Source organism: Ovis aries, chromosome 14 (genome assembly GCF_016772045.2).
Source record: "Ovis aries strain OAR_USU_Benz2616 breed Rambouillet chromosome 14, ARS-UI_Ramb_v3.0, whole genome shotgun sequence".
NCBI classification, from domain to species: Eukaryota; Metazoa; Chordata; class Mammalia; order Artiodactyla; family Bovidae; genus Ovis; species Ovis aries.
Genome location: NC_056067.1, coordinates 59,905,732 through 59,933,633, shown reverse-complemented (window position 1 = coordinate 59,933,633; position 27,902 = coordinate 59,905,732). Strand labels below are relative to the sequence as shown.

The 27,902-nt window shown below is 42.9% G+C and overlaps 1 protein-coding gene and 1 pseudogene across 31 annotated transcripts in view; one reads left to right on the top strand and one right to left on the bottom strand.

The window, feature by feature from the left end:
• LOC101110828 (zinc finger protein 160-like) overlaps positions 1-27,902 on the top strand; it is a 51,372-nt gene that overhangs the window by 8,565 nt on the left and 14,905 nt on the right. For 4 of the 31 annotated variants that reach the window (XM_060399063.1, XM_060399060.1, XM_060399062.1 and 1 more), the window contains 5 exons: positions 15,187-15,265; positions 18,202-18,284; positions 18,427-18,589; positions 20,658-22,963; positions 25,975-26,101. In XM_060399063.1, coding sequence (XP_060255046.1) covers positions 22,916-22,963; positions 25,975-26,101 — 175 coding nt within the window. In that variant the 5' untranslated portion in view covers positions 15,187-15,265; positions 18,202-18,284; positions 18,427-18,589; positions 20,658-22,915. Of the gene's footprint in view, positions 1-3,588; positions 3,646-5,808; positions 5,868-15,186; positions 15,266-18,201; positions 18,285-18,406; positions 18,590-20,657; positions 22,964-25,974; positions 26,102-27,902 lie in introns of those variants that run through there. The other 27 variants (XM_060399064.1, XM_060399065.1, XM_060399066.1 and 24 more) reach the window with 17 other exon arrangements.
• Positions 24,801-25,244, bottom strand: LOC121816404 (ATP synthase F(0) complex subunit C2, mitochondrial-like; annotated as a pseudogene).

Genomic DNA, 27,902 nt, shown 5'->3' with positions numbered 1-27,902 from the left:
TGAGAGCTTATGGTGAACAACGTCAGATTCATGATCTCTAAAGAAGAAGATATAGCTTTGGGACCAGGGACCAGGCTTGATCACTCAAGAGCTTTTGTGTAGCAGAGTTTTATTAAAGTATGAAATAGGACAGAGAAAGCTTCTAACATAGACATCAGAAGGGGGATGGAGAATGCCCCCCCTTGCTAGTCTTAGCAAGGGAGCTTTATAGTTTCTCAATTGGTTATTACAGTAACTCAAAAGAATGTCTCAAGGTTGTAAAGGTCTTACCAGACTCATGCCCAGAATTTCCGTTTCAAGATGACAGGATAGTCAGAAGTTTCTCAAGAAGGAGAAACCTGTCCTCAAGCAGGATACATTGTTTTTGTATTATCTTCAGTTCAGTGCAGTCAGTCAGTTGTGTCCAACTCTTTGCGACCCCGTGAATTGCAGGATGTCAGGCCTCCCTGTCTATCATTAACTCCTGGAGTTCATTCAAACTCATGTCCATCGAGTCAGTGATGCCATCCAGCCATCTCATCCTCTGTTGTCCCCTTCTTCTCCTGCCCCCAATCCCTCCTAGCATCAGAGTCTTTTCCAGTGAGTCAGCTCTTCACATGAGGTGGCCAAAGTATTGGAGTTTCACCTTTAGCATCATTCCTTCCAAAGAACACCCAGGACTGATCTCCTTTAGAATGGACTGGTTGGATCTTCTTGCAGTCCAAGGGACTCTCAAGAGTCTTCTCCAACACCACAGTTCAAAAGCATCAATTCTTCAGCAATCAGCTTTCTTCACAGTCCAACTCTCACATCCATACATGACCACTGAAAAAACCATAGCCTTGACTAGACGGAGCTTATTTGGTAAAGTAATGTCTCTGCTTAGTACAGAGTTTAAGCGGAGTTGTTGTGTTGTGTAATCATCAGCTCTGGGCTTAAAGAAAAAAGTTTGTCCTTTTCTTCTCCTTGAGAAGTCCAGAACAGTATCTGTCCTTCTCGAAAGCCCCAGACCCCTTTCTCGTCCTCGAGGGTCCCAGACCCCTTTCTCCTCCTCGGTTACCGAGGACTTCTCAACCTACCTAGGAATTGACTCTCTCAGCTCTTTGGCCAAAGAGAAGTTTGTTTATTAAAGTCCCAGAGGAAGCTTAACCTTTCCCCGAGTTCTCAGCCTGTCCTTCAACATGTATCATGTATTCTTTCACCCGCCCATGGTGCTGCAGCTCCATCAGACACAAAGGCAAGGTTTGTATCCACAACAGTTGCCATCTCCCTGCTGTGAGCTGGTTGTTCTCGAGTGTGAGGAGCATGAGGTGGGCTGCCTTGCCCCCTCTTCTCTTTGTGGGCTTGGATGTATTGGCTACTCAATTCTTAGTCCATATAGATCAGAGCTGATGCCCCAAGCGTCTAACCCCTGATCCAGTGCTGGTTGCATCACAGTTGTCATATTTGGGAGATAGAATTGGAAAATGGGAAAGTACTGGCTGCTCTTTAATTTTATCTGGCACCTCAGTACCTGTAATGAACTGTCTTAGTCCCTGTCTGCCTCTTGAGATCGCTCAGCCATTTCTGCTGTTCTCCTTTTGCTGCCGTACATGTCAGGGTGTGTGAAATAGGCTGGTGGATTGGATCTTCTGTGCCTGTTACTTAGGAAAACTGTAAGGACAGCAGTCCAAGAAAGGGAATATGTGTGAATCTTTCAGGCTCTTAGCTTGGCATCTCTGGGTGGACCAAATAGTCCCATCTCAAGGTCTTAGGATATGAGACCCCCACATGTCATAGTTTTCCGCTCTTGTACTGGTCTATCTAGTCTGGGAGTGTAGACTCTTCCTGACTTTGCTTTCCCGTTAGTTTGTATTATTTTTCCTTTTAAATTTGATTTTGAAGTATGTGGCCCTAGGGTCTGAAGTCATGTCCAGTTTCTTTGCTGTGGTAATCCACCTGTGTTTAAGGGGCAGCTCCTCATGGACTCTCTGTGGTGTGGGTTTACTGGGTAAGAGAAAATTTTTAAAGGAGAATCCTTTCCCTTATTGGTTGTAATATTTTCCTGCTGCATACAGAATTACCACTTGAAGCTACTTAGTATAGTGGTCAGCGTGTTCTGTGATATGAGAAAGTATCTGAAGACCTTGACCTGTACATCTTTTCCTGGCTTTGAGTGATGTTAGAAAAGCCTGCCTGAAGGCCACTGTGATAGTGTTGTTCATGTGTACTATCACCATGCCCTTTGAGCCTCACCAAGAGGTGTAGGAACTTCTCCTGACAAGGGTACTGTCCAGGTTCACACCCTCATACTTGTGAGGCTGTTGACTAAACTGTTGCTGATGCTGCATGCTTGTCACCTGGGTGCTATTGATCATTCTGCCTCCACACTTAATTTTGTAGCAACTTAATGACAGAGCTTATGTAGTGGAGTGATAACTTCAGTGATGAACCATCATTTGTTTTTTTTCAAGGCATAGCTACTTTCCTGTTTTTATATTTTATGCATTGTAAATGATTGTCTTTTATTTTTGTCATTAAGTTTCTTTTTGATGTTTCTGTTTGTCTTTTATTTGCAATATGTGGGCTGGTTGGTTAAGAAAGCTCCCCACCCCTATGGTGGAATTGGTGATCGGTACTTTTTAGAGTTCTTTATCTATTCTTGATGTTAAACTATTATTGAATATATGCTTGGTAATTTTTGGTATTATAGTGTACATTGTTTTTTCACTGCTGAGGATGGTTTACTGCACAATATTTGATAATTAGGATGTGTGCAATTTACCTCTTTTTATTTTGTTGGCGTGAGCTTTTGGTGTTGTATCTGATAAATCATTGGTGAATGCACTGTCAAGAATCATTTTTAGGTTATCTATACGAAATTATGGATGCTAGACAAACTTACTGTGATAATTGTTTCACATTATACCTATCAGTTAATCTTTTCTCTGTAGCTTAAACTTACACAATGATATTTGTCATTGTAAGAGTTGCTTATACAACCCCCTTTATGTCACTGTTTAAAGAGTTGGGTTTAGAAAGGGGAAATAATTAAAACACGTTAGATAAAAGAAACAAAAACGCAGTTTATAATCATTTAAAGTGTCTTGCTCTTAAAAGGCTGTGCTTAGTGACCCAAATGATCACATCCCTTAAGTCCTCCATCTCAGACACCCAGGTACTGACCCTGAGTTTGTTGAACTCAGCACTATGCTAAGTTTGCTGTTTTGTAGGGTATGAGTAGGGAAAAGCCCATTTCTACCCAGGCAGAGTTTTGTATTTGTAATATAGAGACTAGTCCCATTCTTGTTTCTTAAAACTGCCGAAGCCCCCAGATCCCTGAATTGCTTCAGCCTCACTAGCAGGATCTGAGCACAACATGCTGTGAAAAACAGTTTTTTTAATTGAGAATAAACCCTTTTAGTCTTAAGAGGAAGTATCTTGGCTTCGGACATAACTTGAAGCTTTTACCTGAGCAGTGTTACAGGCGGTAACTTAATGCTGTCAAGGTAACAGGCCCCGCCCCCTCCGCGCCCCGCCCCTCCCACGAACTCTGTGCACAGCGGGTGCTCGCCCCGCCCCTGGTCGGAAGCTGCGGCTCTAAAACCAAAAGCCGTTTCACACAGAGCCGGAAGTTGGAGAGCGCGGAGCCGAGGTTCCCGAGCGGCGCCTAAGCTTCCTTCTAGAGTAAGTTTGCAGAGCTCGTCACCCCTCCAATCCCCACCTCCGCCCCCGCTCACTCGTCCTCAGTTCAGTTCAGTTCCGTCGCTCAGTCGTGTCCGACTCTTTTGGTGTGGGAATTGCCAGCGACCTGAACACCCTGGCACCCGGTGCTCGGCCCGGAATAAACGCTGCCGCTGCCGTTGCGGCCCAGTTGTCTTTTCGTTTGGGTTTTAAGTGTTGCTGAGGCGGTTTCGGCCCTCGGTTTGCGTAGACACCGCCTCTGGCGACATTTTCCTGCTTAAAACCCTTGTTTACCTCTGCCTCGCCAAGTAAAGCCCTCTCTCGCGAGTTGGAGTCGCGCCCGCCACGTCGCCTTCTCGACCGCTGGAGGCAGAGCCCTGATAGGCCGCGCGCCCTCTCCCGATTCCCGGGATTCCGGAGAGGCCGCCCCGCTCCCGAGCCCCCTCCCTCCCAGTCCTCTGTCCTCGGGTCTCCTGAGGCCGGTCCTTCTGCCCCGCAGCAGCCCCCTTTCCTGTCAGCCCGTCCCCTCAGCCCGCATAGGGTAGGTGACCTGTGACAGCCAGTGCTGTTCCATTCCCAATTCAACTCCGTCGGAAACGGTGATCCTCCGGTCCGGGGGCGATACGTTTTGTCGCCCACTCGGTAAATTCAGGAGGCAGGAGGATCAGGAGGAGCAGACTCAGAAGGACTGAGAGAAATAACTGAAAGCGAGGAGAAAAGCATCAGGGAGAACAAGTGGGAAAACTGAGACTGGCTGAGGGATTTGCAAAGGGATAGTCAAGTCAAAGAGGTTAAGCCTTGAAAATAGCCAGGTGAGTAAAATAGAGAAGTATTAATAAATCAGAAAGCCAGATCTCCAGGGACTGGGAAACAGCACAGGGAGAACTGCCCTGTCTCAGTGATGGGAGCGGGGAGGTGAAGGGCGATGAGGGACGTCAGAGGTGGAGAGTCCCTAACTGGGTTTCAGCCGGGTTTGAGTCCAGGCCTCTTCGGTTAGAGTCCCGAGTTGTGTTTTTACCCGGTTGGAGTCCCGCCACATGGGTTCAAGTCTCAATCTGAGGTGGCCGGTTTTATGGTGCTGGCAGAGAAAGGTAAGGAGCAGAGGAAGAAAGGGCTGGAAGGAAGCATAGCCACATGGCCTGCCAGAGAGTGGGGAGGAAGGGAGAGTCACAGCGAGAGAAGTGGAGTAATCTGGAGCGCAGAGAGGGAGCCGAAATGGGGGAAGAAAGAGGCAGACTTAAGTATGGATTTTGGAAAGACTCAGGAAGGTTGGAGAGAGAGCATTTGGAGGGGGAACGAATTGTAGCAGCCTGGGACAAGGACACGTGTGAGGGAGGAAATAGGACGGGAACAGCAGGAGAGCAGAGGGGGACAAAAAGAGACACCGAAACCCAGATGAAATAGGGAGATAGGTGAACAGAGGGGTAAGCTCGATCCAGCTGTGGCCAGTTGTCTGGATACAGATGATTTTTTTAGTTATACAGAGGAGGATGAGAATTTCAAAACTCCTGTCGAATAAGGCTTGTGTCTTAGTTTTATTAGTTGTGGCAGAAGATGACTTTCATTTGCAAACCCTGTTGAGTTGTGAGAGACCCCCTTCCCTCATCCTATCATGAGATAGAGGTCAAGGAAGAAGAGATGTGGGACAAGAAATGACTGACTCTAAAGTGTCACTCTGTGGTAGCTTTTTTCTTTTTTTTTTAATGAATCTTTTTGGGCTGTGCTGTGCCGTGGGCTCAGGAGTTGCGGCTCCCAGGGTCTAAAGCACAGGCTCAGTAGTTGTGCACAGGCTTAGTTGCTTGTACTTGTGGGATCTTCCTGAACCAGGGATAGAACCCATGTCCCCTGCATTGTCAGGCAGATTCTTATCCACTGTATCATTATTGGGTAGCATTTTTAAAGGAACACTTTAAAAAAAAAAAAAAAAACACGGATTCACATTTTCTCCTTTCTTTATGTATGGTGCTTTTTGTAGCTTGGAATAGGTCTTAATTCATTCCGTTTCTGTACTCATTTTTAACTTCAGAAATAAGCTTTTTTAGTTTCCAGTATTCTAGTCTTATCATCCTTTTCTAAATATTATTCTCCACATTTTTTTAAAGTTTGACACCAGATTTATAGATTAAAAATAATTCAGTTTTTCTCTTTTTTTCAAACTTTTCTCAGATTCATTCCTTGCCTGAGTGCTTTCTTCCCTTCATCTCATACATTTGAAATTTTCTTTGGTAGTCATCTTTCTTAGTAGTCAATCATCTTAGGTTATTTTGTGCCATACTTAGCAAAAATGTCACCTCGTTTATCAGTTCTAATGAGGTAGATGAACCTAGAGCCTATTATACAGAGTGAAATAAGTTAGAAAGAGAAAGACAAATACTGTATATTAATGCATATATATGGAATTTAGAAAGATGGTACCAGTGATCCTACATGCAGGGCATAAAGGGAGACACAGATGTAAAGAATAGACTTTTGGACTCTGGGAGAAGGTGAGGGTGGGATGATTTGAGAGAATAGCACTGAAACATGGGTATGAATAATGGTACAAGTTCTTCCTTGTGCAGCTGTCAGAATATCTAAAGCCAATCTGTTTTGTAAAACTACCTTTCTAATTTGTGCTTTCTCAGCATTAAGAGCTGAAATAGCTTTTTGAGAATCTTGTAATGCCTGTTGAGTAAAATTAGTCAAAGCATCCACTCGTAGCATAACACCTGTAGTTCCCAAAGAGGGAACAAAGGCTGCAGCCAAATAATCATACCAGTGAAATACAGACCTTGCCCACTGAGTTTTAAGGTGGGTAAATTAGCAGGCTTTCTTGGGAGCTCTGAAAATATAAAGCCGTGAGTAAAGGCTAGACCCAGGGTGCATCTCCCTATCCAACCAAGGGGAAGACATGCCCATAGGTAAGAGCCACATAGCCGATAGGTCCTGTTTGTAGCAAGCCAGCTGAGATATCCAGTCCCAGTTAGTGCCTGGCCAGACAAAGGGAGGACCTGAATTGGGGTTGGAAAACACGGGAATGATTACGTTGCATACATCCTGAGGCAAAAACCCCAGTTGTTTCCAATCATTGTAATGAAGTTGTTGGCTGACTTTTGGGGATGGCTCTGTTTGCTCGTAGCATATAGGGGCAGTAGATACTAGACGTCCTTTTTCAGGAGTTATCCATATAACCTCATTCTATATTTGATAAATGTCGCATAAAAAACCATTAGATCCAGACCTATTTGCCTTATGTGTAGCGAAATAGTCATGAAACCGAGACAATGTATAATCAAAATTAAAAGTCACATTATGTCCATAGTTAAAGTACAAAGTGTTGCACCAGTCCATTTTAGGGTTGGTAGATGCCATCAGATGTAGAAGAGGCATCACATATGATTGTTGTCGAAGGTATTTGCAGACTTGGAGAAAGTCTTTTTCTTGAAGTGGAGATGTCTGCCACAGGAAGCCTTTCATGATGAAGAGGGGAGTGCTCTGCAGACCCAGCAGTTAGACCAATTGTGGAATGCAGCGGAGTGAGCCCAGGACAGGAAGGCATTGTCTTGAGGATCAAACAGCACACTCAGGATATTTGGAGTCAGCAGAAGTAGGCTCACATAGATTATCAGGCCCATCTGAAAAGTACAAAGTCAGAGCATAGAAAATAAAGACATAAAATGAAGTCCCTTAGTTCTGGTCAGGGTGCCACCTCTTAACTCAACTGTGATGTATCCATGAATCAATTCCTGGCACTTTGACAGCTGTGGAAGAAGAAAGAATAACCTGGTAAGGGCCTTCCCAGAGGGGCTCGAGGGATGGGCCCCCAGATTCCAATGTTTTTCTGAGGACCTCGGTTCCTGGCTCAAACAGAGGCTTGCTTGACTCAGAGACTGGGTCAGGAGTCATCTCCCAGAGTTCTGTTAATGCCTGTTGAAAAGCTGAGAGCTGAGTTACATAACTAGTGAACTCCAAGGCTTCAGGGTCTATAACGATGTCTGTGCATAAGAAAGGCCTTCCATAAATATCTTCAAAGCGGGACAGTCCCTCCTTTTTTGGGGCAGTTCAAGCCCTCATTAAAGCTATGGGTAGGACTTTAATCCAGTTGTCCTGCGTTTCTTGAGTTAATTTGCACAGATGTGTTTTGATAATGTCATTAGATTTTTCAACCTTTCCTGAAGATTGGGGTCTCCAGGAACAGTGTAAGTGATATTCTATTTCTAGAGCTTTAGATACCCCCTGAGTTACAGCAGCTTTAAATGTGGAGCCATTGTCACTCTGAAGGCTCCGTGGCAGCCCAATCCTGGGGATAATTTCATGGGTTAAAATCTTTATAACCTCCTTAGCCTGCTTACTATGACAGGGTAAAGCCTCAATCCATCCAGTAAAAGTATCTACCCAAACTTGTAAGCAAGAATATCAATTAGCTTTTGGCATATGAGTAAAATCAATTTCCCAGCCCTCTCCAGGATACTTTCCACTTCATTGTAATCCAGATATTGCTAGCTTCTCAGTCTTTGGGTTATGTTTCTGACGAACCTCACACCTTTTGATAATGTTCTTTAAAGTTTTCATTACATTTTTACCTTCAAACAAACGAGAAGCCATCTGGTAAGTACGCTCTGCACCCAAATGAAAATTCTGGTGTAAACCCTTAAGAGTTTTCCATTGAGCATTTTCAGGAATTATTAATCTTCTATCCTCGGGCTATAACCATGCTTTATTTGTAATCTTAGTTCCTCTTTTCTCATCTTTCTAAGTCTTCCTCAGTATATTGTGGTTTTTCCTCTTCCACAGGACCTGTCCAGATCAAAGGCATCTGTAGTGAAGGGGTTTCATAAAGTGCTGATTTTCTGGCTTGACAGTCAGCCAGCTGATTATCTTCAGCTGCTTTACTCCCATCCCTGCTGTGCCCTTTGCAGTGCATAACAGCTACACAATATATAGCAGTTAAAAGTCTCTTGATCTCTCTGAGATGCATAATAGGTTCTCCTGTTGCTGTTTTACACTGTCTTTCTTTCCATATTGCAGCATAAGCATGTAAAGTCAAATAAGCATACTTAGAATCCATGTAGATATTTACTCTCTGCCCTTTGCTTAACTCTAGAGCTCGGGTCAGAGCCACAAGATTTGCTAACTGAGCACTGGTTCCCCGTGGGAGAGATCTTGTTTCTGAAACGTGTTCACCAGTCACCATGGTGTAACCTGCTTTATGCTTTTCATCCCGAAGAAAAGAACTGCCATCTGTAAATATTTCCATGTCAAGGTTGTCTAATGGGGTATCCATTAGATCCTCCCAAGCTGCATAGTTTAAAGTTAGGAATTGGGAACAATCGTGATCAGGTGTTTCATTTTCCTTCTCAGGAAGGAAAGTGGCAGCATTTAAATGTCCACAGACTTTAAGCTTAGTTACTGGTCCTTCTAACAACAATGACTGATATTTAAGAAGCCTACTGTCTGTCATCCAAATATTAACCTTAGAATTTAAGATTCCACTCACATCTTGAAAAGTCAGGACAGTAAGATTTCGTTGATTAATTGTTTTTAAAGCTTCAGGTGCTAATAAAGTTGCTGTCCCAGTTACTCTTAGGCAGTGGGGCCACCCACGTGAAATTACATCTAATTTTCTGCTTAGATAAGCAGTAGGTTGCTGGTGAGTCCCTCAGGCTTGCGACAAAATTCCCAAGGCCGTACCTTTTCTTTCAGTGACAAACAAATCCTGACCCTGTGGGCAAGCTCAAAGCAGGAGCTTGCAGGAGGGCAGTCTGAAGAACCTTAAAAGCCTTTTGAGTATCTGGAGACCAAAGCAATTTGTCTGTTTGGGCCTGCTAAGTTTCAGCTATAAGTTTATATAAAGGCCGGGCAAGTTCCCCATAACCTGAAATCCAAATATGACAGTAGCCTGTGATTCCCAGAAATCTTCTCAATTGTCTTAAAGTCATAGGTAGGGGATGATTTAGTATGGGTTTAATTTTCTCAGGGCCTATGGCCCTAGTCCCTTCTGATATGATTAGGCCCAGATATCTAACAGATTGTTGACAAAGCTGAGCCTTTTCTCCTGATGCCTTATAACTGCAGCCTGCCAGAACGTTTACGAAATCTTCTGAGGCTCCTGAACAAGCTTCCTCTGTCTCAGCACAGAGCAAAATACCATCTACATATTGTAACACTACTGCTTCAGAGCTATTAAAGTTTTGTAGATCCCGTGACAAACTTTGTCCAAATCAGCGAGGACTGTCACGAAATCCCAGGGGCAAAACTGTCCAGGTTAACTGAGAAGCTGGCTGCATAGGGTCTTCAAAGGCAAATAGAAATTGACTTTCCTCCGCCAAAGGCACAGAATAGAAAGCATCTTTCAAATCAATTACTGAGAAATATTTGGCTCATTCAGGAATTTCAGACAATAGAGTATAAGGATTAGGCACCACGGGCTGTAAAGGAACTACAGCCTCATTTATTATTTGTAAATCTTGGACTAGTCTCCATTACCTTTTGATTTCTTTATACCCAAAATAAGAGTGTTGTATGGACTGTTAACAGTGAACGAATAGTACCTGCTCCCTTAAATTTTCGATGGTGGGCATTAACCCTTCCTTAACCTGAGGTTTCAGTGGATACTGCTTCTTATGTGGAAATAAGTGTGGGTCTTTGAGCTTGACCACTGGAGGAATAGCATTTTGTGCTTGAGTCACAGATATTCCATCAGCCCATACTCTAGGATTACATTTTGTTCAACTAAAGGGAGAGAAAGGGAGGGCTCCATATTTATGAAAATAGAGGTTCAGTATATTCCTCCTCAAAAGGGGTGAGGGAGACTGGCACAATCGGACACTTGTGAAAGTAGCGCAGAATCTCAGTTACAACATAATAACCGAAATAATACCCTTTGGCTCGTCTAGACAGTCCCATTGTGGAAGCGGATCGGGAAAGAAGTGGGCCAGGGGGCTTCAGTAAGCACGGAGTAAGTTGCCCCAGTATCTAAAAGGAAATTGACGGATTGGCCCCCCACAGTTATTAATATCCGGGGTTCCTCAGGTGTAATTGGGACAGGAGCTTGTGTGGGGACCCCCAGGCACCTGTAGTCCTGATTATCTTGAGAGTCTGACCCCAGGTGTCATTATGACAACACAGTATTTTAAGAAAAACCTCCTTTTAAATTTGTATAGAGAAGGAAAAAAATATCGCCAGTTTGTTTACTCCTGCTGCTTAAGAGAGAGAGAAATGTCTGACACTTGCAGCCTATTTCCTCCATTTGGAGACCCTGGCCATCCTGCCTGTTACCCTCTGAACATCGTGTAATAAAATAGACATATTTTCGACTGTGGTTTTACCAAAGACATGAATTGTGTGTATGAGTTTATGTGTGCACACACAAATGGATATTTCTGGTCTCAGCTCTTCACCAGAGAATAACGGAGGTATGACATTAAATCTTGTGAAATCAAAGGCATTTCTTTGAGAAATGGGAAAATAAAAGGACATTTAACATGATAAAACCAAGAAAATGCTTCATTCTTCCCTTTCAAAAAGAGAAAGAAGACACCTAGTTTAACTGGTTAGTCTAATGGTCTGTTTTCTCCATTTTCTATGATCAGTGAAAAAAAGTGAGCTGTGCAGTGATATGGAGATGTTTCCCTCAGGTCCCTTTGTGACTTTTCTGTGCAAATGAGGAAGGATGGGCTGGATTGACCTGGTACCTTCCAACAGAGCCTCTCTCTTCATAATGAAAAAGATTGCTCAGATCCTACTTCCAAGCTGACCCCTTACAATGTTTTTTGTACCAGTGGATATATATTTGCAATTCTGTATTTTTAAAATATTTTACTGCAATCGTATAATAAAGAATTACCTCCTTGTTATCAGTTTGACCCAATCTTGAAAGAAAAGTTTCTTTTGCTCAGATACATGACAGATGTTCCTGGTCTTAAATGGGCTGGGCAATAAGGACAAACTTGGCCCACTTGCCCTTCAGCCTCCCTTTTCATTATTCAGTTATACCTGGTTCTCTTCACTCAGCTCAGACCTTCTCATAAACGGCTTCTCTCTGGGCCTGAGGGAGCCCACTTGTAATATGGAGGTGAGAGACTAGACCAGAAACTCTCAGCGTGAGCAACACTGACCCCTGAAATGCTTAATGAGTTGGCTGTGTGTCTGTATGTGCAGTTTTGGTTTGGAGGGAGTTTCTTGTGGTAATGAGAATTTTAAATAGATCCCAGTCCTCCCTGAATGAAAAAGAAAAGGAAAACTAGGATGGAGGCAGGATCACAGGCTCAGAATTAGATGACTTCTATGACCAAGGCTGAATCTGAAGGGAGATTTTTTTTTTTTCAGTCCTGATATTCAGACCTCCACTGCCTTTCATTTGTTCTTGGGTCAAAAGCTTGACTCCTCGCTGTTTCTCCACAGCCCTCTGTCAAGCTCAGGGCCCTGTCAGTATCTCCAGCCTCATCCTGGGAGTTGACCCTTTGCTCATGGTTCAGCCTGTCCTGGTCTCATTTACCTTTTCTCTGTTTCCAAATACCCAAACCATTTCTGTCTGACATTGTAGTTCCTTTTCTCACCTTCACGTCACCGTGCCTTAGGCCCTTTGTCACCCTTTAAGTCTAGGCTCAGAGAGGTCTCCCCATCCCCCCCCAACAGTCTCTCTCATGTTACCCAGGTTTATTGCCTGTGTATCAGTTGCCATCAGCAGAAATTAATGCCCTTCTTCATGGGTTATTTTGAGTCCTTCCTGGTTCCCCTTTTTTAGGGCTCATTGTATTCCTCTTCTTCCCAGCGTGGCTGCAGTACCTGTTACTGGAAATGTCTTTAGATGACAGGAGTATGGGTTGGGCTGAATAATCCTCAGGGAAGACCAAGAGAACAGGGCAGGTGATGAAGATGTTTCCCATGTTCTGGACATTTCAGCTGTAATTGATCTTTACCCTATGTGGCTACTTAATTACTCAAAAGATGATCCAAGAAATATAGGAAGTCCTGAAAAGCCCTACAAAACTGGAGTCCTCAAGCAGCTGGCTAAGATGTCCCCTCCTTTAGTCTGTTGGGTTTAGTCCTCTGCAGCCCCTAGATCTAAGCTTTGTCCATCCAGGACCAGTCACCATCGTGGACAGCAGCTTTGCCATTAGGAGTTCATGTGCTCAGTGTTAGCGATTGTGATTTCAGTGCACTGAGGATGAGCAGAAATCCAAAACCTAATGGGGCAGGAAGGAGATGTTCCCTCCCCACCCCCACCCCAAGAGCTGGAGTATCTTCCAAGTAGGTGTGGGTGGAGAAAACAGGAGATAGTGAGACCTGGAGACCCTTGCTTTGAGACTTCCTCATCTCAAATGCCTTTGTATGTGGACTCCATAATGTCCCCAGGTGGTGGCACACTTTCCCAGAGGGCCAGTCTCTTGATTTTCATACTACATGTGCAGTGTCCTTTGGGTGGTAGCTTGTGGGCACTCCTCTTGTGATCCCCTTTGCCAAGGAACCCCTGTGCGCTTTAGTCCTGCTTAGTCCAGTCATCAGGGAGGAGAGGGAGACAAATGGGGAAAGCGGAGGGAACCTGGAGTGGTCTGCAAGAGGGTTGTGGCAGTATGTGGGGCCATCAAGGTGAGCCCAGTGAATGGAATGTGCACCCATCCCAAGTGTAGTTGCAGGGACCAGGGGTGTGTGGATCTGTTGGAAGAGAATGTCTCCGTTCAGGCTGGAGAACCTGGAAGTGGGTTTGTTGGAGAGCCCACATGGAGTGGTTTGAGGTTCTACTGCCTGAGCTCGTGTTCCCCAGGACAGCAGTGCTGAGGCTGACATGTGCCTGCACAGGTTTGATTTGACAACTCATGACCACACGTGAGCAGCAATGAAGGATATGGAATTCAGCCAAGAGAAGTGTTTTCCACTGTTAGAACTGTGGCCTGGGCTGAGCCCGCAGGCAGCCGACGGTGCAGAAGGATGGGAGTCTTGGGCTTGAGGGTCTGGTTCTAGCAAGTGCCCCCAGCATCCACTCCACTCCCTGGCTTTTGTTGGCTCTTTTAGCAGGCAGGCACTGTAGAGTAACAGGGAAAATCTCAGGTCATCTTTTGCATCAACTTTGGTATCATTGTGTACTTGGAGTTGCCGATGCAGAAAGGTTCATGTGCATTTGAGACGATGCCAAGAGAATCTAGAGTGTTTCCTTGGAAGATCCTGAGGTCTCAGTGGGCCATTGCATCATTGTGATTATCCCTTTTTTTCATAGTCTTTGGAGATGTCGATGTTTGACTTGGATCACTCTCTGTAAATGAAAATATGGTGTCTTGTGTCTGTGGATCCTTGGGTGTCCTCTTTTGTATTTTGCCTCATGCATGAGCTATCAGGGCTTGGAATGCTTTGTGTTTGTGTAAGAGGGTTAGAGGCTCATTATGGGCTCTGTGGACACTCTGTTGGACACCATTAAAGTTTGTAAGTTTGTTTGAGTCCCGCTGGGAAAATAGGAGTATTAAGGTTAAGATCACAGAATGCTTGTTATAAGGTGGTCCTGCTTGGTAGGGATCTCTGGGCCCAACCTGAGAAGAGTCATAAAGTCCTGTGACATAGGGGAGGATGGCTCCAAAAAATCAGAGGGCAGCGATGCCACAGTGATCTGCAGCCTGGAGGCTTGTCCTCTAGAAGATGCAGCTGCAACTGTTTGCTGCCAGGCTGGGTGCTGTGTTGTCCACTGCTGTCCCTCCCAAAATAAGCACACATAAGCAGAGTACAGAAAACAGGGAACCTTAACTGCACTGTTGGTGGCAATGTTAATGGTACTACTATGTTGGAAAATAAAATGGATGTTCCTTAACAAATTAACATAGAACAGGCCTACAGTCTGTCAAACCCATTTCTGACAGATATCCAAAGGAAGAGCAATCAGTTTTTCAGAGATATGTCCACAGTCCCATGAGTGTGACTGCATTTGCAGTAGCCAAGGCATAGACAAAGCCCAGATGTCTCTTGACAAAAGAATAGGTTACAAAAGTGTGGTATAGAAATATTTATTATATACTGTATGTTCATGAACTATTTTTTCTCTGTATATAAATATAAAAATCAAGAGTCCTGCATTTATGCCAGAATGAATGAACCTAGAGAACATTATGCCAAGTTAAATAAGCCTGACAAAGGAGGACAGACACTATGTGGAAACTAGAATTGTCAAACTCATAGAGCCATCGAGTAATAAGGCTGTTAGCAGGAGCTGGGTGGAGGGGGAAATGGGACACTGGTAGTCAAAGAGTAGAGATTTTCCGCTGTAAAATAAGTTCTGGGGATCTGAGGTACTGCGTGCTGCCGGTAGTGTTTCTATATCCTTGAAATTCGCCCAGAGAGAAATAATACAGTGTAGTCATAGGTGGAAGTGTAACTTACTCGACTATATTAATTGTTCAGTGTATGAGTCTATCACATGATCACTTTGTACACAGTACGTTTATACCATTTTTGTTAGTTACACCTTTGTAAGGCTGCGAAAGAAAAAGAGAGTTGGGGGGGCAGTGCTTTTCTCCTCTGAATGGTGCTTAGTCCAGGCTTCACGAGTCATTGATGATGCATTTTGCATACACGTGCCAGAGTCCAGCTCCAGCAGCCAGGGAATCAGCCTGAAGAGATGAGCAGTGTCGGTGGAGAATGATGCAGCCTCTGACTCAAGGTACGGGGCTGCATGTTTATGTCAAGCTTCAGGTTCTCTTTTATACTGTGACAAAAGCACTAGGTCAGAGGTTTGGCATTTTCAGTTTCCCCTCACCCAGATTTATTGTCTCCATGAAACATTGTTGCCTTCAAACAGAGTTTCTGCTTAGCGATTCTTTCAGAATCCTGTTTACTTGTCTGGGCTGCATACCACATTGCTAAGTTTGTTTATCTTTCTAAATCCTGTTTGCCCCTAGCATCCTAAGCTCACTATCTCCTAAAAAGGCTTATAGCTATTAATATCTCTGAAATTCCTAATCTGTATAAGCTATAGTAAAACATGTTAGCACTACCACATTGCTTAAATTTTTAGCTTCTAACTATTCTTCAGTTCAGTTCAGTCGCTCAGTCGTGTCCAACTCTTCACGACCCCATGAATCGCAGCATGCCAGGCCTCCCTGTCCGTCACCATTTCCCGGAGTTCACTCAGACTCGCGTCCATCGAGTCCGTGATGTCATCCATCCATCTCTTCCTGGGTCGTCCCCTTCTCCTCCTGCCCCCAATCTCTCCCAGCATCATAGTCTTTTCCAATGAGTCAACTTGTCGCATGAGGTGTCCACAATACTGGAGCTTCAGCTTTAGCATCATTCCTTCCAAAGATATCCCAGGGCTGATCTCCTTCAGAATGGACTGGTTGGATCTCCTTGCAGTCCAAGGGACCCTCAAGAGTCTTCTCCAACACCACAGTTCAAATGCATCAATTCTTCGGCGCTCAGCCTTCTTCACCGTCCAACTCTCACATCCATACATGACCACAGGAAAAACCATAGCCTTGACTAGACGGACCTTAGTCGGCAAAGTAATGTCTCTGCTTTTGAATATACTGTCTAGGTTGGTCATAACTTTTCTTCCAAGGAGTAAGCGTCTTTTAATTTCATGGCTGCAGTCACCATCTGCAGTGATTTTGGAGTCCCCCAAAATTAAGTCTGACATTGTTTCTACTGTTTCCCTATCTGTTTCCCATAAAGTGATGGGACCGGATGCCATGATCTTCGTTTTCTGAATGTTGAGCTTTAAGCCAACTTTTTCACTCTCCTCTTTCACTTTCATCAAGAGGCTTTTTAGCTCCTCTTCACTTTCTGCCATAAGGGTGGTGTCATCTGCATATCTGAGGTTATTGATATTTCTCCCAGCAATCTTGATTTCAGCTTGTGTTTCTACCAGTCCAGCGTTTCTTGTGATATACTCTGCATGTAAGTTAAATAAGCATGGTGACAATATACAGCCTTGACATACTCCTTTTCCTATTTGGAACCAGTCTGTTGTTCCATGTCCAGGTCTAACTGTTGCTTCCTGACCTGCATACAGATTTCTCAAGAGGCAGGTTAGGTGGTCTGGTATTCCCATCTCTTTCAGAATTTTCCACAGCTTATTGTGATTCACACAGTCAAAGGCTTTGGCATAGTCAATAAAGCAGAAATAGATGTTTTTCTGGAACTCTTGCTTTTTCCATGATCCAGCGGATGTTGGCAATTTGATCTCTGCTTCCTCTGCCTTTTCTAAAACCAGCTTGACCATCAGGGATTTCACGGTTCACATGTTGCTGAAGCCTGGCTTGGAGAATTTTGAGCATTACTTTACTAGCGTGTGAGATGAGTGCAATTGTGCGGTAGTTTGAGCATTCTTTGGCATGGCCTTTCTTTGGGATTGGAATGAAAACTGACCTTTTCCAGTCCTGTGGCCACTGCTGAGTTTTCCAAACTTGCTGGCATATTGAGTGCAGCACTTTCACAGCATGATGTTTCAGGATTTGAAACAGCTCAACTGGAATGCCATCAACTCCACTAGCTTTGTTTGTAGTGATGCTTTCTAAGGCCCACTTGACTTCACATTCCAAGATGTCTGGCTCTAGATGAGTGATCACATCATCATGATTACCTGGGTCGTGAAGATCTTTTTTCTACATTCCTACTGTGTATTCTTGCCACCTCTTCTTAATATCTTCTGCTTCTGTTAGGTCCAGACCATTTCTGTCCTTTATCAGGCCCATGTTTGCATGAACTATTCTTAACTATTCCTAAATCCTAAATTTGGCAAACTTCCTTTGCCATAATCATTTCCCTCACAAATAGGTCTCAGATGACAATCCTTCCCATGGCCTCAAGCTGCGGCCTACGTGCTCCTCCTGGAACACTGTTTGTAAGGATTCTTGAACAAATATCAGTCAGTGGTTAACTTTATGGATTATTCTCTCGGCACAACTGCAGAAGGCTTTGTACCTTCTCATGCCCCTCTCAAGAACAATAAGCACCTTAACATTCTTTTCAGTCAACTTAACCGAGGAAAGGGGAAAACAAGTCAGATCATAAGACCTAACTCCTTCATCCCGGGTCCATGCCTGCGGGACAAGGAGTGGGGGTTGGGGCCGTGCCTCCATTTTGTCAGTAATGCCTAATGCAGCTCCTGACATACATTTTTGTACCCTCTGACTGAAGATTCCCCTTCAGGTAGTTTGTGTTGGTCCACAGCTCGAGAATGTTTAAGATGCCCCAGTTGATTCCAGTCTGGATCCCTCACTGAGCATCAGGACTCTGAGTCCTCCCAGTCCTGAGGGCTGAGATCTGGGCTGAGGAGGGGGTGCTCTGTTCTGAGTGGGGATGGATCAGGGCCTGCTGTGTGACCTGAACGAGACTACCTGGTCAGCGGAGGTGCCTCCTGCTGCTGTGTACATGAGGCCTCAGCAGGAGGGGAGTGTGATCCGAGGGAAAGTGTGGAAAAGTCCCATGTTGGTCTCTCTGCGGAAGTTGACTGTCCTGAGTCCCTCCTGAGACAAGTGGCCACAGGGGACTGTCTGTTCCTCATGGTGAGGGTTCCCTGTGTGTGTGGGATGGGGCTCAGGAAGTGGATGTGTTGACTCTAAGCATTAAACAGCATGTTTTAAACTTTTATGATAGACCTCTGAAGACTCGTGTTGCCTGAGGAAGCCCTGAAGTTAAGAAAGAGGAGAGAAAAGGAGTGAGGCATGGCTCTTTGTCAGGTAAGATCATATTTAGTCTGTCCTTCCTGAAATGCCCTTCTCTGGATTCACTAATCGTGTGTGACTCTGGAGTGTCCAGTGTGACTCCTGTACATGCACACTCACCCGGGGCCTTCCCTCAGGGCCTGTCATCTCCACTTAGATCCCGTCTCCCCATGACCCGGTGACCTGACGCTTGTGAGGAGGCGCCCCTGGAGACCGTCCTGGGCCTGGCTTCTCACCCACTAAGATGGGGTCTCAGTGCTGTTGGGCAACAGGGATTGCTTAGCGCCCATGTGGATGCGCTGTCTGCTTTGTCAATCAGGGTAAGGAAACTGCACGTGGAAGTCAGGTGTTAGTATGCACAATAGCTGGTAAAATCTGGAAATCAGATCAGTTGAGCCTGTCTTTTCCCTTTTGTGTTTCTTGACATTCTTGTGCATATACCTAACATATACACAAAGAATTATTTCTGAGTACTGTGTTCTGTTCAGTTTTTTTCTTTGTCTGTTTTTATACCAGTACCACATCACCTTGATTACCTTGTAAGAGGTGTTGAAATAGAAAGACCTCCATCTTCCTGCTTCAAGAGGTTTGCTGTTTGCTCTTTGAATAGTTCTATGGCTTTCACCATGTTTTATTCTGCTTCTACAACGATTGTCATGGCAGTTTTGATAATGAATTGATTGGTTTACTGACCCTTTGTGTGGTTATTAAAGAATCTTTTTTGATATAGCATGTTTCTCTTATAATCTATGATTTTTACTGATGAAACCTTGTCCTGTGGGAAAGAAGATACATTTACTTTTGTCTTAATTTGGGGACCTTGATTTCTTTTTCTGATGTAATTGCTCTAAGGGTTTCAGTGCTTTGTTGAACTGTAGTGCAGAGTGTGCATCCTTGCCTCCTTCTTGACCTCAGAGGAAAAGCTTTCATTCCTTCCCCATTGCTATACTCTTTTCATAATGGCATTTATATGTTGATGTTGGTATAATTTATTGTTTGTAGTTTGTTGAGTGTTCCATCTTGAAAGGTTGTCAAATTTTTGTCGAATGGTTTTTTTCTGCATCGAGTTGATCCTGTTTTTTTACCCCCCTTAAACCTGTTAATGTAGTGTGTCATATTAATTGATTTTTGTATGTTGACGTCTCCTTGCCTTATATAAATAAAATCCACTTGGTCATGGTAACAGATCTTTTTATTTATTTCTTTAACTTATTTTAATTGAAGGATAATTGCTTTATAGAAGTTGTTTTCTGCCAAATACCAACATGAATCAGCCATAGGTATACATATGTCCCCTCCCTCCAACTTCCTCCCTATCCCACCCCTGTAGGTTGTTAGTGAGCCCCTGTTTGAGTCCCTGAGTCAGTCAGCAAATTCACATTGGCTCTCTACTTTATGGTAATGTAAGTCTCCATGTTACTCTCTCCATACATCTCACCCTCTCCTTCCTCCCCTCCCCTCTCCGTCTGTTCTCTGTGTCTGTTTCTCCAGATCTTTTTAATATGTGTTGAAGTGGGTTTGCAAGTCTTTTAATTTTGCATCAGTATTCGTCAGGGTTGTTGGTTACTAGTTTTCCTTTCTTGTGTCTTTGGGAAATCAGCAAACTATTAGAACCATGCTTGCTCCATAGAATTAGCAGGATAAGTGGTAATTCTTTTGTAAATGTTTGGTAGAGCTGTACTACCAAACATTTAATAACTGTTAATAACCACACAAAGGGTCAGTAAACCAATCAATTCATTATCAAAACTGCCATGACAACCTTTGTAGAAGCAGAATAAAACATGGTGAAAGCCATAGAACTATTCAAAGAGCAAACAGCAAACCTCTTGAAGCAGGAAGATGGAGGTCTTTCTATTTCAACACCTCTTACACGGTAATCAAGGTGATGTGGTACTGGTATAAAAACAGACAAATTTGGTCCTGTATTTTTCTTAGAGGTTTCTGACTACTTTTTAAGTCTCTCTAGTTATAACGGGCTTCCCTGATGACTCAAATCATAAAAAATCTGCCTACAATGCGGGAGACGCAGGTTCTATCCCTGGGTTGGAAGATTCCTGGAGAACGGAATGGCTCTCTAGTCCAGTATTCTTGTCTGGAGAAATTCCATGGACAGAGGAGCCATGTGGGTTACAGTCCATGAGGGCACAAAGAGTCAAACACATCTGAGTGGCCAACACTTCCACTTTCAACATGTCTCATTTTTTTTTATTTCTTAATAAGTAAAATAGTTTGTATGTTTCTGAGAATTTGCGAGTATCGCTGATACTCTGTCATTTATAGGCATTATCGGTCATAGAACTTCCTTATCTTTTTAATCTCAGTTGTAATCACTCCTGTTTTATATCTGTTTTTAGTTATTTGAATCTTTTTTTCTCTTTTCCATAGTCTCAGTTTAGTTCAGTCGCTCAGTCGTGTCCTGCTCTTTGCGACCCCATGAATCGCAGCATGCCAGGCCTCCGTGTCCATCACCATCTCCCGGAGTTCACTCAAACTAACGTTCATCGAGTCCATAATGCCATCCAGTCATCTCATCCTCTGTCGTCCCCTTCTCCTTCTGCCCCCAATCCCTCCCAGCATGAAAGTCTTTTCCAATGAGCCAACTCTTCGCATGAGGTGGCCAATGTACGGGAGTTTCAGCTTTAGCATCATTCCTTCCAAAGAAATCCCAAGGCTGATCTCCTTCAGAATGGACTGGTTGGATCTCCTTGCAGTCCAAGGGATTCTCAAGAGACTTCTCCAACACCGCAGTTCAAAAGCATCAATTCTTCGGCGTTCACCCTTCTTCACTGTCCAACTCTCACATCCATACATGACCACAGGAAAACCATAGCCTTGACTAGACAGACCTTAGTCAGCAAAGTAATGTCTCTGCTTTTGAATATGGTATCTAGGTTGGTCATACTTTTTCTTCCAAGGAGTAAGCGTCTTTTAATTTCATGGCTGCCCTCACCATCTGCAGTGATTTTGGAGTCCAAAAAAATAGTCTGACACTGTTTCCATTGTTTCCCCATCTATTTCCCATGCAGTGATGGGACCGGATGCCATGATCTTAGTTTTCTGAATGTTGAGCTTTAAGCCAACTTTTTTGCTTTCCTCTTTCACTTTCATCACGAGGCTTTTTAGCTCCTCTTCACTTTCTGCTATAAGGGTGGTGTTATCTGCATATCTGAGGTTATTGATATTTCTCCCAGCAATCTTGATTCCAGCTTGTGTTTCTTCCAGTCCAGCGTTTCTCATCATGTACTCTGCATATAAGTTAAATAAGCAGGGTGACGATATACAGCCTTGACGTACTCCTTTTCCTCTTTGGAACCAGTCTGTTATTCCATGTCCAGGTCTAACTGTTGCTTCCTGACTTGCATACAGATTTCTCAAGAGGCAGGTTAGGTGGTCTGGTATTCCCATCTCTTTCAGAATTTTCCACAGTTTCTCGTGATTCACATAGGCAAAGGCTTTGGCATAGTCAATAAAGCAGAGATAGATGTTTTTCTGGAACTCTCTTGCTTCTTCCATGATGTGGCAGATGTTGGCAGTTTGATCTCTGGTGCCTCAGCCTTTTCTAAAACCAACTTGAACATCAGGGAGTTCATGGTTCACGTGTTGCTGAAGCCTGACTTGGAGAATTTTGAGCATTACTTTACTAGCATCTGAAATGACAGGCAAATTTGGCCTTGGAATGCAGAATCAAACAGGGTAAAAACTGATAGAGTTTTGCCAAGAAAATGCCCTGGTCATAGCAAACACCCTCTTCCAACAACACAAGAGAAGACTCTACATATGGACATCACCAGATGGTCAACACCAAAATCAGATTGATTATATTCCATGTAGCCAAAGATGGAGAATCTCTATACAGTCAACAAAAACAAGACCAGGAGCTGACTGTGGCTCAGATCATGAACTCCTTATTGCCAAATTCAGACTCAAATTGAAGAGAGTAGGGAAAACCACTAGACCATTCAGGTGTGACCTAAATCAAATCCCTTATGATTATACAGTGGAAGTGAGAAATAGATTTTAGGGCCTAGATCTAATAGATAGAGTGCCTGATGAACTATGGAATGAGGTTCATGACATTGTCCAGGAGACAGGGATCAAGACCATCCCCATGGAAAAGAAATGCAAAAAAGAAAAATGGCTGTCTGTGGAGGCCTTACAAGTAGCTGTGAAAAGAAGAGAGGCAAAAAGCAAAGGAGAAAAGGAAGGATATAAGCATCTGAATGTAGAGTTCCAGAAAATAGCAAGAAGAGATAAGAAAGCCATTTTCAGTGATCAGTGCAAAGAATTAGAGGAAAATAACAGAATGGGAAAATCTAGAGATCTCTTCCAGAAAATTAGAGATACCAAGGAAACATTTCATGCAAAGATGGGCTCGGTAAAGGACAGAAATGGTCTGGACCTAACAGAAGCAGAAGATATTAAGAAGAGGTGGCAAGGATACATGGAAGAACTGTACAAAAAGATCTTCATGACCCAGATAATCATGGTAATGTGATCACTAATCTAGAGCCAGACATCTTGGAATGTGAAGTCAAGTGGGTCTTAGAAAGCATCACTACGAACAAAGCTAGTGGAGGTGATGGCATTCTAGTTGAGCTATTTCAAATCCTGAAAGATGATGCTGTGAAGGTGCTGCATTCAATATGCCAGCAAATTTGGAAAACTCAGCAGTGGCCACAGGACTACAAAAGGTCAGTTTTCATTCTAATTCCTTACTCTAGATGGGTTTTTCCTATACAGGTTTTTCAAAACACCAACTCTTGGCTTGTTGATTTTTATGTTTTTCTTCTTTCTATTGTCTCTGGTTTATCTTTCTTATTTACATGTATCCTTCTGCTAAACTTGAGTTTAGTTTGTTTTCTGTTTTCGGCTTCCTAGAGATCTAAAAATGGATTTCAGATTTAAGATCTTTTCTTTTTTTTACTATAAGCATTTAACAGTTCAGACTTTCTTTTCCTACAGTGTTCTCTGTGTGTTATAAATTTTGTAATATTGTCTTTCGTTTTCATCCATGTATTTAAAAATTTCCATGTGATTTTTTCTTAGACTCATCTGTGGTGTAAGAGTGAGTTGTTTAATGTCCACATGTGAGGAATTTTCTTTTTTTCTTGTGTTTATTTCGTTGTTGTTAGGAAAGATACTTTTATGGTATCAGTCTCTTAAATGGTTAATTTTGGCCTAGCATGTGGTCTCTCATAGAGAATGTTTTATGTGTCCTTGAGATACGTGTGTTTTCTGCTTTTGTTGGGCTGTGTGATCTGTACATGGCTGTCCAATGTTTGCTTCATTTTTCTGAGATATCTAATATTAGATGTATATATATTTTTGCTTGTTACAGCTTTTTAGTAAATTGACTGTTTTACCATTATACAATATTTATCTCATTGCACTTTTCTTTTCTTCAGTTTATTTTGTCTGATATAACAGTCTCCCCTGCTCTCTTTAGGATGGACTGTCTTTTTCCATCCTTTCACTTTTCACCTTTCCATGTCCTTAGGTTTGTGAGTACTACCTGTTTCAACTCTCTGACAAACTCTGTGTCTCTTGCCCTGTTTTTTTCCTCCTGTTACTTCTAGTGGCCCCTGCTCATGTGCATCGTATGGTGGTAAAAGACAGGCACCCTGGACAGCTCCTTTCATGCCACTATAATTTCAGAAGGAATGTATTGAAAGTTTCCTTCCTATCATGATGTTTCTTGAGATAGTCTTGCTTAATAATTATATTTTTTTCCATATTCTTTTTTTTGCCATGATTTTTAATTCTCCAAGAAGCTTTATTACTTTGCTATTGTGATAATTTTTTTTGGTCATAATCTAATGACTCTTCTAATTTCAAATCAGTGTCTTATTAATGGAAAAAAGCAAAGAAAGTCTTTGGCTTCTGTTAATGCCTTGCTTTGTAAATTTAATTGGATAAAATTGTATTTGTATCTTTGTATATGGTAATTTTATTTTGAGTTCAAGTATTCTTTTTTTTTTTTTAATGTTTTTACGAGTTTTCTTTTGGTAGCCTAGTATACAATCCTGTTGACAAAGTCAGCTGAGTACAGAGGATACATTTTTATCATCTGAAAGATGCTGAAATACATGTGAATAAAAGGATGATATAAAATTGTCCAAAAAAATCTGTGAAAAGACGAATCCTCTCATGTCAGTTAATTTTTTAATGATAAGCATGCATGCATGTGCAAGTTTGTGGTTTAGGTAGAGGACATCATGATTTAAAAACTACTTATCACCTTTCTTTTCCAGCTGAAATTATGTTATCAGTATAATCTGTGGCCTTGGAATTTTCTAAACAAGCCTGTTTGTGTTTTAAGTAGTATATTACCAACAGTTGTGTTTCTGTATCCACATCTATAGTGACCTTTTTTTGCCGTTCCACATTGTTCACCTTGGATTTTTTTTTTTTCATATTAATACAATATTTATTTGTTTACCTTCTGTCAAACCTTGAGCCCACACTTTCCCCAGGCTGCCTGGGGAGTTCCAGGAAAGGGAACATACAGGGCAGACACATGAGAAAGAACTATGAGAGGTGGAAACAGCTCCTTCCTGTGGTGAAGAAGATGAGCTAGACCACCATCAGGCAAAAGAGCCCTATGGCCTTTGAGAGGGCCAAGCCCATGGCGTAGAAGAGCTACTGTTTCAGAGAAGGGTTCCTGGCATAACAGTGATGAAGCTCCCAAACACAGTCCCACTTCCAGCCCTGGAGCCAGCCACCCCTGCTGTGGCAGCTCCAGCTCCAGGGAACTTGGCTGCTGTGTCAGAGTGCTTTGAAATGGCACTGGTTTGGAAGCTGTGGCTAGGAATAAGTGAGATGGTCTGGGGACCTGGGTCTGCCAAGCTGCTGTGGCTCTCATTGGTCAGTGTCTCCAGTCCTTCACCACCACTGCAGACAGTGATCACTCAACAGGGGGGAGGTTCTCCCAATCAGGGAGTGGGTAGAGACTAATTTGTCACAGGTGTCCATTTTCAAGGGATGAAGGCCCGAGGCCCAAGAGCTGCTCCCCCTGCAGAGAAGACAGGGGCAGGGAGGAGGTTCACCTTGGACTTCTTTCAAGTTTTCTTTAGGAGCCCTCTGTCAAAGGACTTGCAATGTTCTCGGTATTACTTCAGTGTTAGATGCTTAAGCTTCAGTTGCTGAGCCCAAGCTTCTGAGTTCAGGTGCTTCATGTAACATTTCCCTTCTTGATCTGAGTCAAGTTTCTCAGAGTGTCTGTGACCCAGGATTTCTTCTCTAAGGTGAGAACAGATGATTCTTTAATGAGCTGTTATATTGATGACAGGTTCTTGCCTGTAAAGTACTTATTTAATGTTCAGAGTAATACTACAGTAATTTAGAGCAACAGGAAGCCCTCAGACACTTTTGGTCCTTGCTGCTGTTATCAACATCATACCTGAAAAGTTTGACCTTTCCATTAAGAGTGCCGTGGAGTTTGTCATCTCTGAAGACACCACTCATGCTGTACCTCATCAGGATAATGAGTTGCACTCACTGGGTAGAACATAATATCTGACACTTCTGTATAGCCAAAACAGTGTTGAGTTTTATCTTTATATATTTCATGGATTTTGAACAATGATGAAAAATCCATATTAATTGGAGGATCTCATAAATCCTTACCCCTTACTACCCTTCTCTTTTGCATGAAAATGAGAACTTTTCATGGCCCTTTTGGTGACATATGGTTTCATTTCAGGAACAACTGACCTTTGAGGATGTGGCCATCGAATTCACTCAGGAGGAGTGGGAATTCCTAGACCGTGCTCAGAGGGCCTTGTACAGGGATGTGATGCTGGAGACCTACAGGAACCTGCTGTCTGTGGGTGAGGATAACTTCCTTCCAGAGCTGCCCTTGGGTATCTTCATTTTCCCTGTGTGCCCCTTGGGAGGCCCTGATGTCTTTCATCTGAGAGTTCTGGTGACTGGGGCATGACACAGCTTCAGAAGGTTAAACGGACCCTCTTCAGATGCTGTGTCTGTTTCATGTCATATCTGAGGTTGTCCCAGAGCTTAATTATGTACAAAGCTCACTGGCAAATGTTAAAAAAAACCCAAAAAACAAAAAACCCGATTTCCTATTTTCTACCTTTTGACTTTTGGCTCAGTGTTTTAAAAAATCCACAGCACTTTAGATTTCTTTGTTTTGATAACGCTGAATATTTATTTGTTTTCCCTTGCTTGTTTACTTTTTTTTGGCTGCACCATTCTGCATGTGGGATCCTAGTTCCCTAAGGATCAAACCTGCACCCCCTGCATTGGAAATGCAGAGTCTTAACCACTGGATCACCAGGGGAGTCCCAGAATTTCTGTTTCTGATCTGAATATTATCTCCACATTGGAGCCTGAGAAAAAGCTCTGGACAGTGGGGAGTGATGTAAAAGTAGCCAAAACTACAACATATAAAGAAAAACGAGTATCTCTAAAGGGCTATTTTTTTCTGTTTAGGAGTGGGACAAGACGGTGGGTTGGATCCTCTGTGATTGTTACTTAGGAAAATGTAAGAGTGGGTAGAGAGATCGTCTTTTTGATCCTAGATCCTACGAGGGGAGCATATGTGAATCTCAGGGGCTCTTAGCTTGCCATCTGTAGGTCGAGTGCATGGTCCCATCTCAAGATCCTGTAATGTCTGACCTTCATGTTGTATTAGTTTTACTCTTGTGCTGCTCTACCCAGTCTGGGAATGTCAACTGTTCCTGATGTTCCATTCTCCTTACTTTGTATCATTTTACCTCTTCAATTTCTTTGAAATATATTCCTGAAGGTCTGAAATTTTATCTGGTTTCCTGGCTGTGATAATCCACCTATGTTTTATTGGCAGCCTCTGGTGAGTCTTGTGTAGTGGATTTAGTAGGTAACAGAAAACTGTGATGGAGACACTATTCCTAATGTTATTTTCCTGCTCTGTACAAAGTCACCACTTGAAGCTATCCAGTAGAGTGATCAGTATGTTCTAGGATGATGAGAGAGAAAGTATCACGAGAGCCTGATACATCTTTCCAGGTTATTTTCTGGCTTTGGAGACTCTGTCAAGGGCACCATGACAGTGTTGTTGATGTGTATCAAGGACCATATATTTTAGCCTCTGTAAATGGTATGGGAATTTATCCTAGGACAACTTTGTCCAAGTTCACATTCTCATATCTATGGGGCTGTTGGCTGCGCTGCTGTTCTATCCATTGTAGGTATTTTATTTTATCACTGAGTTCAAATTTCTATGTTACTTTTAGTGTTTCTATTTTGTATTTGCAATGCGTTGGATGGTTGATTGGGGAATGGTCCCTATGGTGGAACTGGTGATCAGTCCCTCTTAAAATTCTTTATATATTCTTTGTACTCATTTACTATCAAATGTATGATTTCCACATCTTTTCTCTTTTACTGTTGATTGTCTTTTCAAACTCACTGCACTTTAATGCAGAGTAGTTTATAATTTTGATATAGTTCAATTTATTAATATCTGGTTTTATTTTGTGGCCTGTGCTTTTGGTGTTATATCTGGTAAATCATTTGTGAGTCCAGTTTCCAGAAACATTTCCTGCACGTTTACTTCTAGGAGTTTTATACATTTGGGACTTAGGTTTAGGTTTTGAACCCTTTTGAGTTTGTTTTTGTCTTTAGTGTAAG